At 46.0% G+C, this 14619-nt stretch overlaps 1 protein-coding gene across 4 annotated transcripts in view; it reads right to left on the reverse strand.

Annotated features, from left to right (window-relative positions):
* Positions 1-14619, reverse strand: part of Rora (RAR related orphan receptor A) — a 165645-nt gene that overhangs the window by 26995 nt on the left and 124031 nt on the right. For 3 of the 4 annotated variants that reach the window (XM_010641230.2, XM_010641228.1, XM_010641227.3), the window contains exon 2: positions 4812-4897. Coding sequence is in view for 2 of the 4 variants with exons in the window: in XM_010641228.1 (XP_010639530.1) it covers positions 4812-4897 (86 nt within the window). In the remaining 2 variants the exon portion in view is untranslated. Of the gene's footprint in view, positions 1-4811; positions 4898-5331; positions 5353-14619 lie in introns of those variants that run through there. The other variant, XM_010641229.2, reaches the window with a different exon arrangement.

Here is a 14619-nt window from a genome sequence, read left to right on the forward strand (position 1 = left end):
AGGAGGAAGAAACATCACTGTATGGAGTCAGGCAGAGAGTAACCTATGTGGATGAAGGTATCAAGAGGGTAACCCAGTTTTCCCGAGGGGTAGAGAGAGGCACGCTTATCTAGACAAGACTGAGAAGATGATAAAATTAAAATGGGGTGGGAGACAGGAATAATAGTCCCCGAAGAAGCAAATGAGGAAGAAGAGAACAGGCAACCTTGTTTGCAAAATTTAGCCAATTCTGCGCCACAATCAGATTTAGCTCAGTGGCGCCGCCACCTGCCTCACAAGCACAAGGGCCTGAGTTCGATCCCGGGTACCGAGGGGAAAACAAAAAAAACCAAAACTGGTGGCAGTAAATCATGGAAATTCAGCTCTCCCAAACTCCACTCTTGCTCCATCAGTGAGCGGCCTCCTGGCAGAACTGCTGGCACAAACGCTGTCTACCAAAGTTGACCTCGTGTGGCACAGCTGCCTGTTCTGCCCGGGCCTTGCCATACTCAATCCGATCCAGCAAAGACCCTGAGCATGGGCACTGGTTCACAGACAAGCGTGAGGGCCCTTTCCTGGCCCAGCTGCATAAGGCCCGTTTTAATACTGGGCATGAGGACAGCAGTGCTGAAAAGTGGCACAGTGGATTCAGGAGTAGTTTTCACAGTTTAAGTAAAAATATCAGAGTTCACTGAAGAAGAACTTGGGCCTAAAAAGAACATTTATGGAAGTTTCTCTTTAACCTAACACACAAAAAAGCTCCAGAAGTTGCTCTGCCCACTTCTTTGCTTGGAAAAAAAAAAGCATCAGTTATATACACTAGGTGTCTTTGAAAAGGCTTTCTAATGTTATGGGAAGAGAATATTAATACAAGGAAAGGATTCACATTCTCTCTTTACTGCCTGGAAGAGGAAGCTTTTCAGAGGACTTTGTGTTCTGCATTTCAGATGTGTTAATTGACGACTGAATCCTTTGACAAATGAATGCTGCTATTTTTTGACTTAGCAAGAGCAAAGGGATCTTAAATGTAACGGGAAACCAGTTCACTAGCCCAAACACTGCATTGTACATTACCATGAAAAAACTTACAGTTGAAAAAGTCTAAAGGGAGGTAGATAAAAAGCGTGTGGCTTATCATTGCCCTGTACCACTGTACTGAGGCAGGAGCAGAGACTGAACGACAGGTCACACCCCTGCACTAATGATCGGGCTTTCAGACACATCACATTGCTGTCCGCTGTGAAGGCTGACCCTCCACCCGCAGCCTGTAGCGAGCCTGTGGTCTTTTCCTCTGCCCGCCCTTCCACCTCCCCTCCCGAGCTAGGAGTCCATGCCATCCCGGGCCCACGGATGCTTTTGACAGAACGAAACCCTTGTAGGCCTGCGTCCTGACCTGTGCCCTTCCGAATCTTCCCAGCCTGTTCTCCTGTTTGGCCAAAAGTAAAATACATTTCTAATAAAAGCTATGCATAACGGAGCCTTACAAGAAGTTGGGGGAAGGCAAACTTGTCTACTGCCGTCTTCTGCTGTGCTCAGAAAGTGTTCCTTTGCTCCAAACTGGTTCCATGGGTTCCCCAGTAAATGCCACCAAGACCTCCCTAGTGCTGCACCTCCGCCCCTGGACAGCCTGCCACGTCACGTTACCTTCAAGGCCAGACTCTGTGGTTTAGTTCTGGTGCCCATATTTACCTCTCCCTGTGTGGGCTGCTTCTCCACTAGGCTAGAAACTTCTCAAAGGACGGACTAGCTCTTCTACCTTGAATCCTTTATCGCACTAAGTACCACAGGAGTACTCCTGTATGCACCGTTTTTCTTTTTTTCCAGCACTGAAGATTGAACTCAGGGAGTAGCACGCTACCTCCACAACCCTTATTATTCATCCTGAGATACGGTCTCTCTAAGTTGCCTAGGCTGGCCTCAACCTTGCCATCCTCCTGCCTCAGCCTGCTGAGGAGCTGAGAGTCCAGGTGTGTGCTACCGTGTTTGACTTACCGTTTATTGGCAGAAACTGACAGTGGCCGCGATAATCAAGACTGGGCTCACAGTACTATCTGATTGTCCCAAGCAATATTACCAAGGCCCCTGGTCCTCAGCCAGTGCGCTCGCGACCTGCCTGCCACTTTCTGCACCCTTTACCTGAACGTGCATGGTAACTCTGAAACAATGACAGTAACTGTCCTCAGTGACAGGTGGGACTGGCTGAGGTCCGGCCCAGCCAGCCTGGTGGCAGAGTCCGAGCACAGCACTGGACTGTCACTGTCCTGACAGCAAAGGGGACCCGGTGAGCAGGGGAACAAGAGGAAGAGGGGCCAAAATGCCCAGGACCTTCGCTGCTCCTAGGCACCGCTTCTCCAGGCAAATGTGTGGGAAACAGATGACTCCAGCCATCAAATAGGTTTTCCAGTCTTACGGTTTCAGGTTGTTGATTTTAAAATGCAATTTAAAATACACTCAAAATGATTTCAGGAAATAACAGTCACTTTTTTCCCCCTCTCATTAGGTATCTATTTGATGTGTCGAATTAGAAATTTTGTTATGTCTCATTATATTACCACAGACATAACTATTTATAATTCATCATGATATAACCAACTTCACCTGGTTAGAACATAACAACATCCATACAGAAATCTCTTGACTTCAGTGTAAAGAGGAACAAAAAATGTTACAGCAGAGAGAAGCTGTAATGCAGAACTAACACTATAAGCACCACTAAGACTCATATTAAGTAAGTCCCAGACTGGACATAGTCCCAATCTGTTAATAAAATCGTTTGTTAATTGTATGAAGTCAATAGAGCACAGGAAAGAGCCGCAGACAACTGAAAACCTCTTTGGCATTGAGCCTGTAGGGGACAGGATCTGGCAAGGAATCTGAAAAGGATAACTGTGGACTAGTAACTGCCTTTTGTTTTCTTATTGTTTTTATTTTTTCTTATGAGTAAATATTGGAGGCAAAAGTGCACACTTTATACAGCTGTAAACACTCGATTCAAGCTTTACTGACCAGCATGTTATTCATTAACCTTTCAACTTATTGGAATATTCCATTCAGAGTCGCCCCCCGCAGACTGGTTTCCCAGACACTGCAGTTTGCACTTGGGACTCAGCAGAGTGAGTGGTCACTTTTTCAGAGTAAAGGGACAAACAGTGACCTGGGGTCTGGGACGGTGCCCAGGGGCAGGAGGCCAGCTCTGCTGTGTAGCTGCCCTTCATGAGAAAGGCCTGTCGCTCTGCTAGGGACACAGTGAGGGTGCGGGCAAAGGACAGCCAGAGCAACTCTGAAAATCAGTGGGGTGACGGCTGCCACGGGCAGAGCACCCTCTCAATCCTTACTTTTGAGGGAGGGCAGAGTGAGGAAGAAGAGGGCGTGACACATTCACTGTTGGTAATCCAGAACCAGAGGCCCTGAGGGTTGTCACCGAGAAAGCACAATTCCAAACCTCCTTTCCACAGCAGGTTCCCCACTCCTGAAGGGCAGGTAATTTTTAAAAAACTGGATTAAGTGTGCGTGGCGGTGTGCGGCAGACATCTCAGTTTCATGAAGCTGGGGTGAGTAAAGCACAGATACAGGTCCACATTCCCAAGTGTGACAGTGGCTAACACTGAAACTGAGAATTGAAAGAAACTAGGGAGTTAGGATGATTAACAGTAAAATGAAGAATTAAAAACCGTATTGCGCTCATTTCCCCATTTTATGACGTTGTACTCTCTGGTTTTAGTAAAGGAAAGCAACCGTAATTTGTGGATCTTATTTTTTTGCCTCAATCGCAAAAAGCCTGCTGGGTAATTCAGGCCTGATTGTAGCAATCGGCTGTCTCGGAGGCCTCCTGCATGTTTAAATAGCTCCTCTCCTATTTATTTTGGGCCGTTTTATCCTCTAAGTTGTCTCAAGGCCCTTCCAATATAAGCAGGAGGATTTAAATCTTAATACACTGAAGTTTGGATGACAGAGGCCATCTGGGTTGTGGGAGGGGCGGCCCTGAGTTCTTAGGGTAAATATCTTTATTTTCCCTTCCCCCGTGACTTAAATTGCTCTTGCTGTTCTTGGAACAGCCTGAGAAGGTAGGGAGGCCGGTGTCATACCCACTTCCTAGGTGGAGAAACTGGGTCACCAGAAGGTGAGACACGCACAGGACACCGTGGGCAAGCGGAGGCGCCCGCTGCAGCACTCGGCTCTTCCGGGAGGCCCTTCCATGACTGGCTGGGTGTGTTACCATGTACGGAGCGCAGTGAGACCGACCAAGCTGAGTAAACGCACTGGAAATACCTTTTCCAACACGCCGTGGCGGGGGCAGAACGGCGGTGTAGATTTTACCAAAGATAACCAGGCAGCTCCTCTCTTCCGTCAGTTCTAGGACTGGAAGTGGCAAACACAAAGCTCAGTACCTTTCCTCTGTCTCCATACCCATTCCCAGGGGGAGTACAAGCGCGTCCCTTCTGGAGACACTGAGCAGTTTACCCTCTGCCACGCCGGTGCTCCTGCGGCCCCTTTGTTTACAAACTGACCATCCTGAGGCTTCCCTCGGGCAAACGTCATTTCAACTAGCCGGTTCTTGTGTGGAAGAACTTTGATCAAATTGTCATTTTTATGTTTCCTGTTGTATCGTAAGTGTTAACAAAAAACATGCAACTTTTGGTCATCCTGTATTTAAAACAACTGGACTGGTAAGTGGTTCACTGTAAGTTAATACCCAAATATTTGCTCTATGCTGTCATTTCTCATCGCTCAAAATTCTGAGGAGCTGAAATCTAAAGCATATTAGTAGAAAATAGAAACCACAGAGCTACATTGTAACATTAATAGAAACAACAACAACTGAAAAGGCTTACCTTGCAGCCTTCACATGTAATGACACCATAATGGATTCCTGATGATTTGTCTCCACAGATCTTGCATGGAATAATTTCAATTTGAGCTGCAACAGAAGCACGCAACCAGTTAATTACATTTTCTTTTAAACACCTTATAAAAGCGTTCCCTGATCAGCATTTGTATAGTGAAAACTAATAACCTGCTAAACATTATACTGCATTAACTATTCATTGCTGAACTGTAAGGGTCCCCCTAGAGCCCTGGACTAAATTATGGCTGCTCGTTATATAATAGCTTTCGGGTTATTAAAATGGGTCATTTGAGAAGGTGTTTAAGAACCCACAAGAAGACTGGAATCAGCATTTCAAAGCCTTCAAGAACTGGAGAGTTCGCAGTTTAAGGCTCAGAGCAAAGCAGATACTAAAACGTTTCCTCCGACTTCATTTTCCATCATTATTTTTAAAAGGTCATAAATCTGTCTTGGCTGAGTCTTGTAGCTGGTAGAGAAAAATATATACTCAAAAAAGTCAGGTGTACTTAGGAAAACGGTCCACTTCAAAATACTGATGGGTTGCATATGACGGTAAGCTAATAATTCTTTATTTATCTTTTGAAAAAATTAACATAGTTGTCATTTATTAAAAAACTTCATTGGTGTACAGTTAAAATCTTTCAACCGTAAGTTAATATCTGAATTTAATAGTGATGAATCATGACAAGTAGGATATATGGTTTCTGCCTAGATTTTTTCTGTGTGTTTGAAACTGATTTTTGGGTACAGTGTGCACATGTCTGTTTAGCTGATTATTTAACGAGACCTCATGCTGGAAGACTAATCAAATAATTAACATACATTACACCAGTGTTCTCAAATACAGCAAAGCACATTCCTAGGCAAACACATCTTGAGTTAGAGCGTATTAAGAATTTCAATGGTAATTTAAGGGACAGGATAATTAGACAAAATTCTTAGAATACCTATAAAATAGAATTTACACGTGAGATAAAGGAGAGCGGTCTGAGGTGTTCCGACAGGCCAGCCATGGTCACAGGTTTACCTGGAATGTTACGTTCTCCTTCCTTTACTTTGCGTGGTTTTTACCGCTGGCTATCACGTCAGATTATCGGCTAAATTATTTAGGCACAAACTCAACCGCAAGTGCCTGAGCCTGTTTCCCTTTGATACAGTCTCTGCTTCTCCCCATGCCGTACACGAAGCAATGACTCACACTCCCCGCTCTGCTAACGTCATCTCACATCCCGAGAGAATTTCTGCAGACGTGAACTTTGGATTTGACATGATGTTGTACTCAGTACTTAGGGCACACAAGAAACCGCCTCATTAGAAACTGTGGGTCCTGCTAACTCCCTGCTGCAGGACCAGTACAATCCGGAGCTAAGCCATACCCCGATAATGGGAGGAACGGGTGTATTCTGGGCTATGCAACTCGGTATGTTTAAGGTGGCATCTACACACACTGTCATTTGCAAGCCTGCCTCCCCACGTTAACGCCTCGCTTTATTTCTTTATGAAATACGAAATCCCGTCAGATTTAATGGCCCTTCTAATCTTTTAACACAGTCAAGGGAAAGGTTTGTGCCACAGACTGTCTGCAGCGCGCAGGTGCGAGAGGTAGGCCCAGCCTTTTCCAGACTCCGCGGCCGAGGAGTAGTAAGAAAGTGTGAAGGGTGACAGCAGCTGAGAGTGCGATTGCCTGGATCTCCCCACGTGGGTTAGGCTGTAATGAGAACAGGCCTCCTTCTCCCTGACCCCCAAGGAACAGGATGATTGCACAACACAAAGCCCTCGGACCACCTATTAAACAAACAAATTTATGTGTGAAATAAAGACCAACATGGAGCTGCTCTGCCGGTGTTTCCACTCAAGTTGTCGTCGCAGGACCTGGAGCTAAGCAAACCTCCTGGGCCCTAGTTCATGTCAGCAGCAGAACTATCCGAGGCAGCGAAAACAATGCTCATCTTCAACTTGGGCCTTTCATGAATTAGCGACATGCCGTCTTAGCAGTGGAGACCAAGCATGTCTAGTTAGGCCTTTGGACCAACGCGCAGGCCGCTTGTGAACCATGAGTAAAACTGTATGGGATCAAACGGAAAACCGCTGCTGCTGCCGCCTGGCTGGCTCTTAGTGGACTGTGACTCATGAATGAATGCAGGGTAAGGCAGCGACCACAGTGCCTGCTAAGGCTTCCAGGGTCCTCTAAGTGGCTGATATGTCTGTTTTCGGCACTGGCCCGGCACTGTGCTTCGGGGTGGCTCATGGCCTGGTGAGAGCAGCACAGACCTGCAGTCTGGTGCCACGGTCACAGGACTGCTGGCCTGAGTCAGGTTCCTGTCTCCCTGGTGTCTGGCCTTGCTTAAGTCCCCAAGGTCTCTCGGATCTCAAGGGTACCCAGGCTCCGACTTCACAAGCTGTATGGAGCCACGAAGCTTAGGATGCGTGGACTAAGATCGAGAGGAGCCTTCCTGTCCCACTGTGTCTGTGTTGAGCTCTGGTGGGCAGTGCTGGCTCGAGAATCGGAATAACCATCACTAGGAGGGTCAGGGGAGAGGACGCAAGGTTCAGGCACTCCGCTCTTCTGGCTCGCCCTTTGTAAACGCTCCTTAGGGAAGGACCGCCGCCCACCTGCCCGGAAAGCAAGCCCCTTGGATGCAAGCTCATCACACACACGTGCTGGTATTTCCAGACGGCAAAGCTTTTCGGACGGGAGTGGGACATGGGGCATCTCTCCAGTTAATGCCACCGTGCACAGAAGCCTGCCCCTCCCTACCTTTACTCAGATTACAGGATCAAAGAGGGGAAAACTAAGCCATGCCTTGCATATTTTTTTCCAAAAGGAAGGCAGTTTAGTCCCATAAATTTGAGTTTTCAGTCCCATGGAAAAGGAGCCCTTTCCTGCCCATCCCCAGCTTTTCTATCTTGTACTGGGCAGTGTTGTCTTCCTAAAATAATATTTTCAACAGAAATTATGAGTCCCTTTCATATAAGTGCTGCGTATATGGGCTCAGCCAGCATTTCAAAGGATCAGTTCCACCAGGCACCACCACTGCCACCCTTCACAAGTATACTAATTAGCACGCACGCGCACACGCGCACACACACACACACCCTGATTCCAGCAAAGAGGGCTACTGCATAGTGGAGTTACCGGTAGCAAGACACGTCCCTCTCACCATGAACTGGCTTCACAATGAACAATCTTGCTAACGACAAATTCTCATTTGTTCCCCCATTTTCAGCTCTGTTACCTAAGTGATTTGCTCTCTCACACACCCTAAGTCAGTCAAGCAGGCTCTCCATCCTGCAGAGGCAAAATCCTGGAGCTGGCGACCAGGGGCAGCAGGGAAGCCTGGAAGGCCAGCGTGGTAATTAATCGTGGTCCCTGCGCTGGGTGGTCACCAAGCGCTGCACATGTGCTGATATAAAAAGTTTGCTAGTTATTTAACAGAGCAAGAACAGGGCACTAACATTCTTAAACACTTCCTGTATTCCTCAGGAATATCTTGTGAGCTATATTGGCCCAGACAGCAATGCCCATTCCCTTCCAAGTCATTAAAAAATACAGTTGTTCAAGAGAGGCACACATCACTTCATTCCGTGGGTCAGGATGTAATGGGCTGCTGCTCACTCATGGTACCTAATGCACACTGGCACTCAGCAGGCGTCAGGCATTAGTGCCAGCAGCCCTATGCAACTACTGTCATCGTCGTCATGACATTACTGCTGCACTTGTTTTATATATGAAAAAACTGAAGGTCAGAGAAGCTTAATAAATTGTCATTGAGACAGCTGTTTTATATATGAAAAAATTGAAGGTCAGAGAAGCTTAATAAATCGTCAAATTGAGACAGCTAAGAAGTGGTAAGGCTGAGATTTGGGCACCCATTTTTTGTTTGTTTTTTCAAGACTGGGTCTTGCTATGTAGTACAGGCTGGCCTTGAACTCAGTGTGTAGCCCGGGCTGGCCTAGACCTTGCAGCGGTCCTCCTCCCTCAGCCTCCCGAGTGCTGGGATTACAGGCGAGCGCCACTATGCCCAGCATGTTGTTTGCTTTATAAGTTCTCACCATACCACAGTGCCAGGCTAAGTAGTTCCCATGACAAACAACACGGTCTTCCTCTTGGTACACAGTCGTTACTGAAGTGAAAGGCCCTGGGCTAAGTCTCTTGTTTAAACTTACTACTTGGGAACTGATATTAGGACTTTTCCTGAGAGTTATTTGCCTAGTTTGAAACTGAAAATAACCAAAAATATTTTGGCCCCCCTTTCCTCCATTCTGCAAACTTCTGCGTGGCATGTCTGACCTTGATGTGACCGATGCCAACCAAGGTTTAGCCATCCTTACGGCCGGGCAAATGAGCCCCAGCTTTTCACTGGAAGATTCCGAGACAGAAGTCACCAGTGCGCCGGCATCTGGAGGGCATTCACACAAATGTGTGTGCTGTGCTTGGAAACCAGGCATTCAATAAACAGTGGTTACGATTATTGTTGTTGATGATAAGGGATCTTGCTTTATGGCAAAATGAAATTTTTTTCTCCAGACTTAAAGCTCTTTCCGAAGGGATAGAGAAAAGCTGCTTACCTCCAAATACTGTGCCAGGCGCATCCCTCCAGCCCCCCACAATCCTTCAGAGCCCTGGCACTTAAGTGTCTGCCACAGCACAGAGTGTACCACAGTCAGCACGGGCATGAAGCACAGGGATCTGTCCCTCTCTCTCACGTGCCCCCCGCTAACTTTGCTAAAGTGGGCTGAATGGCGGGGTCCCTGCCGGCCCTCCAGTGGACACAGCTGCGGTCCACCAAGCAGGTCAACCACTGTCGTGTATCTCGCAAAAGCAGAAAAGAAATATGTTTTGAATAATAATAAAAAATCTTTTATGGCTGTTGGCGGCTTTTTGCTGGAGAGCTGAGAATACACTTGCTATGGTCCAAACTTCTCTGCTGTTTGCAAAAAAAAATTTCTTTTTTTTTTTCAAACAGCATGTATTGCTTTTGCAAGCAGGAAAACCAATAAAGATTAAAAAGAAAAACCCTAAGGCATTTGACTTTATTTTCAGTAAAATGGCTCAAGTCCTTCATGGATTAGTCACTTCATTTCATCCTCTGTCTACAACTGCTGGGGTATTAAAGGCTTCTGCGGTGGGTTGGCCTGCGTGTCAAGGACGGCCGGCGGGTGTAGAGCCGCCACCTCATTCCCCGGAGTAACTCTGTGAGCGCTTGGCTTTTGCAGTTTGGTGGCCCCCAAAGGTGGCCATGCAGGTTGGGCCCTGCCCAAGGGAACCCAGTGGAGAGGGCACAGGTAGGGGCTGAACTGTACCTGGCTGTGGGCCCTGCTGAGGTGCTGGGAAGAAGGGGAGGCTTCTTCTGATGTGACTGCCCAAATTTTCAAACCACCCTTCGGGAGGTGCCAACCTCAGTTCCTGAGCACACAGGGCCGCGTGCTGGGGGTGTGAAACGCTCCTCCCCACCACTGCCCCCCATGTCCATGCTGGGCAGTGGCTCAGGACATGGTGGCTATGTCCCCAGCCCCTGCGTGTTCAGTGGTCCCAGCTGCATGCGATGCAAACTAATCATCAGCCCGTTTTGCCATTTCATCTACTAAATATACACGACATATAATGCTGGTTTCTCCCCCAGCACAGTCTTTTCTTCCCTTGATTTTGGATTCTTTCGTGACAGTATTTAATCCTTGCTGCACATCAGTGAAACAATTAGACCCCTAATTAGAAAAGTCCTACCCCTTCCGTAAGCAGTCTGGTTGTCATTTCTGGCCAACAAAAACAATGTCCAATATTTGTAGAGTTTTACACAGTTTTGAATGATTTTGACCTCATTAGGTTTTTTTCTTTTTGGTGGTGGTACTGGGGATTGAACCTAAGGTCTCACTGTCCACCAATAAGCTATATTCCCAGCCCTTTTTCTTTAAAAAAAACTTTTCTTTTTTGGTACCAGGGATCAAACTCAGGACCTTGTTTGTATCTGCAAGGCAGGCGCTTTGCCACTGAGCTAAATCCCGGGCCTCGGCCCTTTTTCTTTTGAGACAGGTTTTCACTAAGTTTCCCAGGCTGGCCTTGGGCTTGCAGTCTTCCTTCGGCATGTCTAGATTTTCCGGGGTTTAAGGAGAGACACAGCCACAGAACAGACAGACTTAGTGTCTCCTTCCTTTTCTGTATTATTCGAAGCCTGTAGGTTTCTGTTACCAGTGATGTGGAGCTCTCCGGAGAAGGGCTTAAGAGCCATCAGCTGAGAGAGTCCCCTGCCAAGTCGCCCTCTGGCTGCTCCCTGGTTGGCCCCCGGCCAGTCACTCTGACCTCCACTCCCTCACCTACGAAATGGGAACAACTCTACCTCCCAGGTGAGCGATGGTAAATGAAAGCTTTCAAATCTCTTTGAAGATGAAAACTCTGCCTAAGCAGGAAGCTTTAGGAGTGTATCACTGCGGGCAAGAACCTGGACGCTGCACGCTTGTTGCCCACCACAGAAAGAAAAAGTACACAGTAGTGACAATCTCATCTGCAAGCTGGGTGTAGTTTTAAAAAATCATTTATTTTCAAAACGCCTTCCCAAGGACTGATGAGAGTGCAGCTGTTGGGACCTTGGTATGACTCGGAGAGGAAAAAACCCGCAATTACGTGAAGAAGTCACCTCCCTGTGCGAGCTGTTACACAGTCCGTGAACTGAACCGTTCGACCAGGGCTCGGGGAGCCTTGCTGTGGCATCAGGGAAGTGGCGTGATTCCCACTCATTACACACAATAACCGTACACATTCCCCACGTTACCCCAAGCCTCTGTGCGAAGCTGATATGTGACGGAGGACTCTGTTTAACTGCAGCCTTGAAGGTGTAGCCTCGCACCTGTAGCTCCCCACAGAGCTCTGCACTTGACCTTACGTTAAGCCACCTCTTAAGTTTTAACTTGATGGCGACTGCCACTGGAAACATTTTTCAAAAAACAACTGTGAACACCTGCCAAGCACACGCACCCCCACCCACCTCAAACAACTAATGCCAAACATGTGCACACTGAAATTAGGCAGCCCTGAAGGTGTGGGACGCGGGCCATCTTTGACTCCTTATACATGCAATGCTCAGCTACGTAAGAGTTAGAACACGGGGGGCTAGACTGTCCCGAAGGAATTCAGAGAAAGCTGAGCTGCAGGGTTCAGGAAATCTCGGAAGAACAGGAAGCCAGGCACCTCTTCTCATGTGGCTGTCTGTGAATACCCGGTAGTTCTGACACTGGCAACTGAACATTAACCCTTGGTACTATGTTTCCATCCCTACAAGATTAAGCTTTCTTAAGGAACTGACTCATATTCCTTGATGCATGTGTGTCTTTGCTAAAAGCCAAACCCAAACGAGCACGTTCGTCCCTCGACATGGAAATTCTCTCAAATCAGAGAAGAAACAGAATTTTCACGTAGAGGAACAGTGTATGGCCTTGAGTTTTAGAACCAGTTTTCACTAGAATTCTCTAACTTCACATAAAGCCCCCAAATGCCTGAATTTAAAGCAAATGACTGCTGACTTGTTTGGAGAACTATGTAGTAACGAAGCAAAACTGCAGTAAACTCTCTTGACCAGCAAGAGAAGAGGCTTTCTAATATTTCCTTAGTCATTTAATGGGTCAAACACCGAGTAAGTTCTCACCCAGTGAAGACGGTGTGGCCAAAATCAGTGATGTGTGTTCCTCTCTCTTTCTGCACCTTCAAATCTAATCTCATCTCAAAACTTGTGGGGTGACTGGGAAGTCAAGAGCCAAGACAAAGTTAACTGGCCATTCTGCCATTTATTCTCAGCTGGAATAAGGTCTCTCTAAATTCCAGAACTAACTACTATTTTCAGTATATAGTTCTTGAAGACTTTCCAGGACTTTGGGATCAGGTACACTCAACAAAAACCCTTCTCTTGAATCTTTCAGTGTGGAATGAATGTCATTTCATACCAGAAGGAAAAAGAATCCGTTTTATTTTACTAATTGGTTAGAGTATGCTCAAGGGAAATTCCTAATAACTTCTTTTCCAACATTAAGTGTCCCTCATGTAATTCTGGATAATACTAGATGCAAAAATGTCATCTGATTTACAGAACCGCATCTAATCTTTTTTAGCGATCAACCTCACTCAAGATAGCAATTCCTTTTTTCCCCTTACCAAGAACAAATACAGCCACATTTAGGTTAAGTCCTTCCTTTCCTCACAGTTCAGAACAATGGGGTCAGGTCTCCACTGTCATTATTCAGTCTGTTTTTCACACAACAGAAAATATCTTTAAAACCAAACCAATTCTGGAGATCTTATCTAGTTTCTGTTCAACCAAAAACATTAGAAATACTGCCATTTCATAACATAGCCTTATACAATCATGCCAGAATTGTCACACCTAAGCCCAAGAGATATCCACTCCATTTTACAGCTTTTAAGTTCACACTGCATATGCATATCACAAACTGTACCCATTTTATAATCTTGGAATTTCAATTTTTGAGCTGCTGCTGCTTTTTTTTTTTGGTACCAGGGATCGAACTCAGGACCTTGAACTTGTAAGGGAGGCATGGTGCCACTGAGCTAAATCCCTGGCCCTAAAATTTTCTTTAATAATGGACACACATAATGCTACAAAAATGAACAGACCTGATTTGCTGAATTCCAAGTCCAAATACTAAAGTCCATTGACACAGAAAAGGGCTTTCATAACAAATAGGACATTGGAATATAGCATTATAATTCACTGAATAAGTCATTCAAAATATTCTGTTGGCTGTAGAGTCCTTTTTAAAAGGCCAAAGTCTCCTGCCTAAAAGCTAAGTCATTGATCGTTAACTCCAGTTGCACAATTTCCATGACCTCCTGGCTGTACCATCAGAAAAACCAGCTAGATGAAGGAAGGTGCCCAGAAGCAGGTCAAAGTCACAAAAATCCAGGTAGGTCTCAAGAGTTTACCAGGTGAAGGAACCCACTGTTTCTTTCCATTCGCTTGGGTTGTTTTGTGGAGATCAGTTACTGCTTATTGAATAGTCAGTTGCGTCACTTAAGAAATATCCCCTGACCAAACAGATTTTGGATTCATGGTGAAAGACTGGAAAAAAATTTTAACTTTAAGCTTTGGAAATGCATTCATACCCCTGTGTAAGGAGCCATACAAGACAACATGCCCACCGTCATGGCAACACTGAGTCATGAAACCAAAACTTTCCTGGTGCCCAGATTATTTCAGGGGGTGGAGGTGATGCCCCCACCCATCTTATTCCACCTCTGCCGTTTTCCACTTCAAGGAGGCCACCCCAGGCTTCCTTGGACCTTAAATGAGAGATAAGAGAAGGGTCTGGTTTCAATCAAAAAGCACAAGCCAGCTATATAGGCTTGTGAGACACAAAAGTTGTCACACTAATCATCTTAAGATTATAAGATCTTGAACAGTTAGTGACCAACTCTTAGATGACAAATTCTACTTGGTTCCTCCACTCTCATTTTCCAGCACAAAGCCTGTCATAGCCAAACCATAGGTCTGGCAAGTTCAGAGTCTTCAGATATTTTATAGGTGTACTTTGGCATTGCAACTCCATGTTTTGCTTTTTTTTGTTGTTGTTGTTAATTTTCTTTTACAATGCATGTCTAAGACAGTCAGTCCAGGCAGGCACAGAACCACCAGAAGAATGACATGAGTTCTTCTGATTACTTCTCTGACTGTACACTCTTTAAATGTGCTGGTTAAAGAAACATTTCCATTCCTAATTATACTGTAAACGCTCAACCAGAGATTAGCGAGCAGTATTTCCTGACAGCTGAAGCACAGTTGTTTCTTTAT

Source organism: Fukomys damarensis, unplaced genomic scaffold (assembly GCF_012274545.1).
Source record: "Fukomys damarensis isolate Sample0158 unplaced genomic scaffold, DMR_v1.0_HiC HiC_scaffold_25, whole genome shotgun sequence".
In the NCBI taxonomy this organism is placed as follows: domain Eukaryota; kingdom Metazoa; phylum Chordata; class Mammalia; order Rodentia; family Bathyergidae; genus Fukomys; species Fukomys damarensis.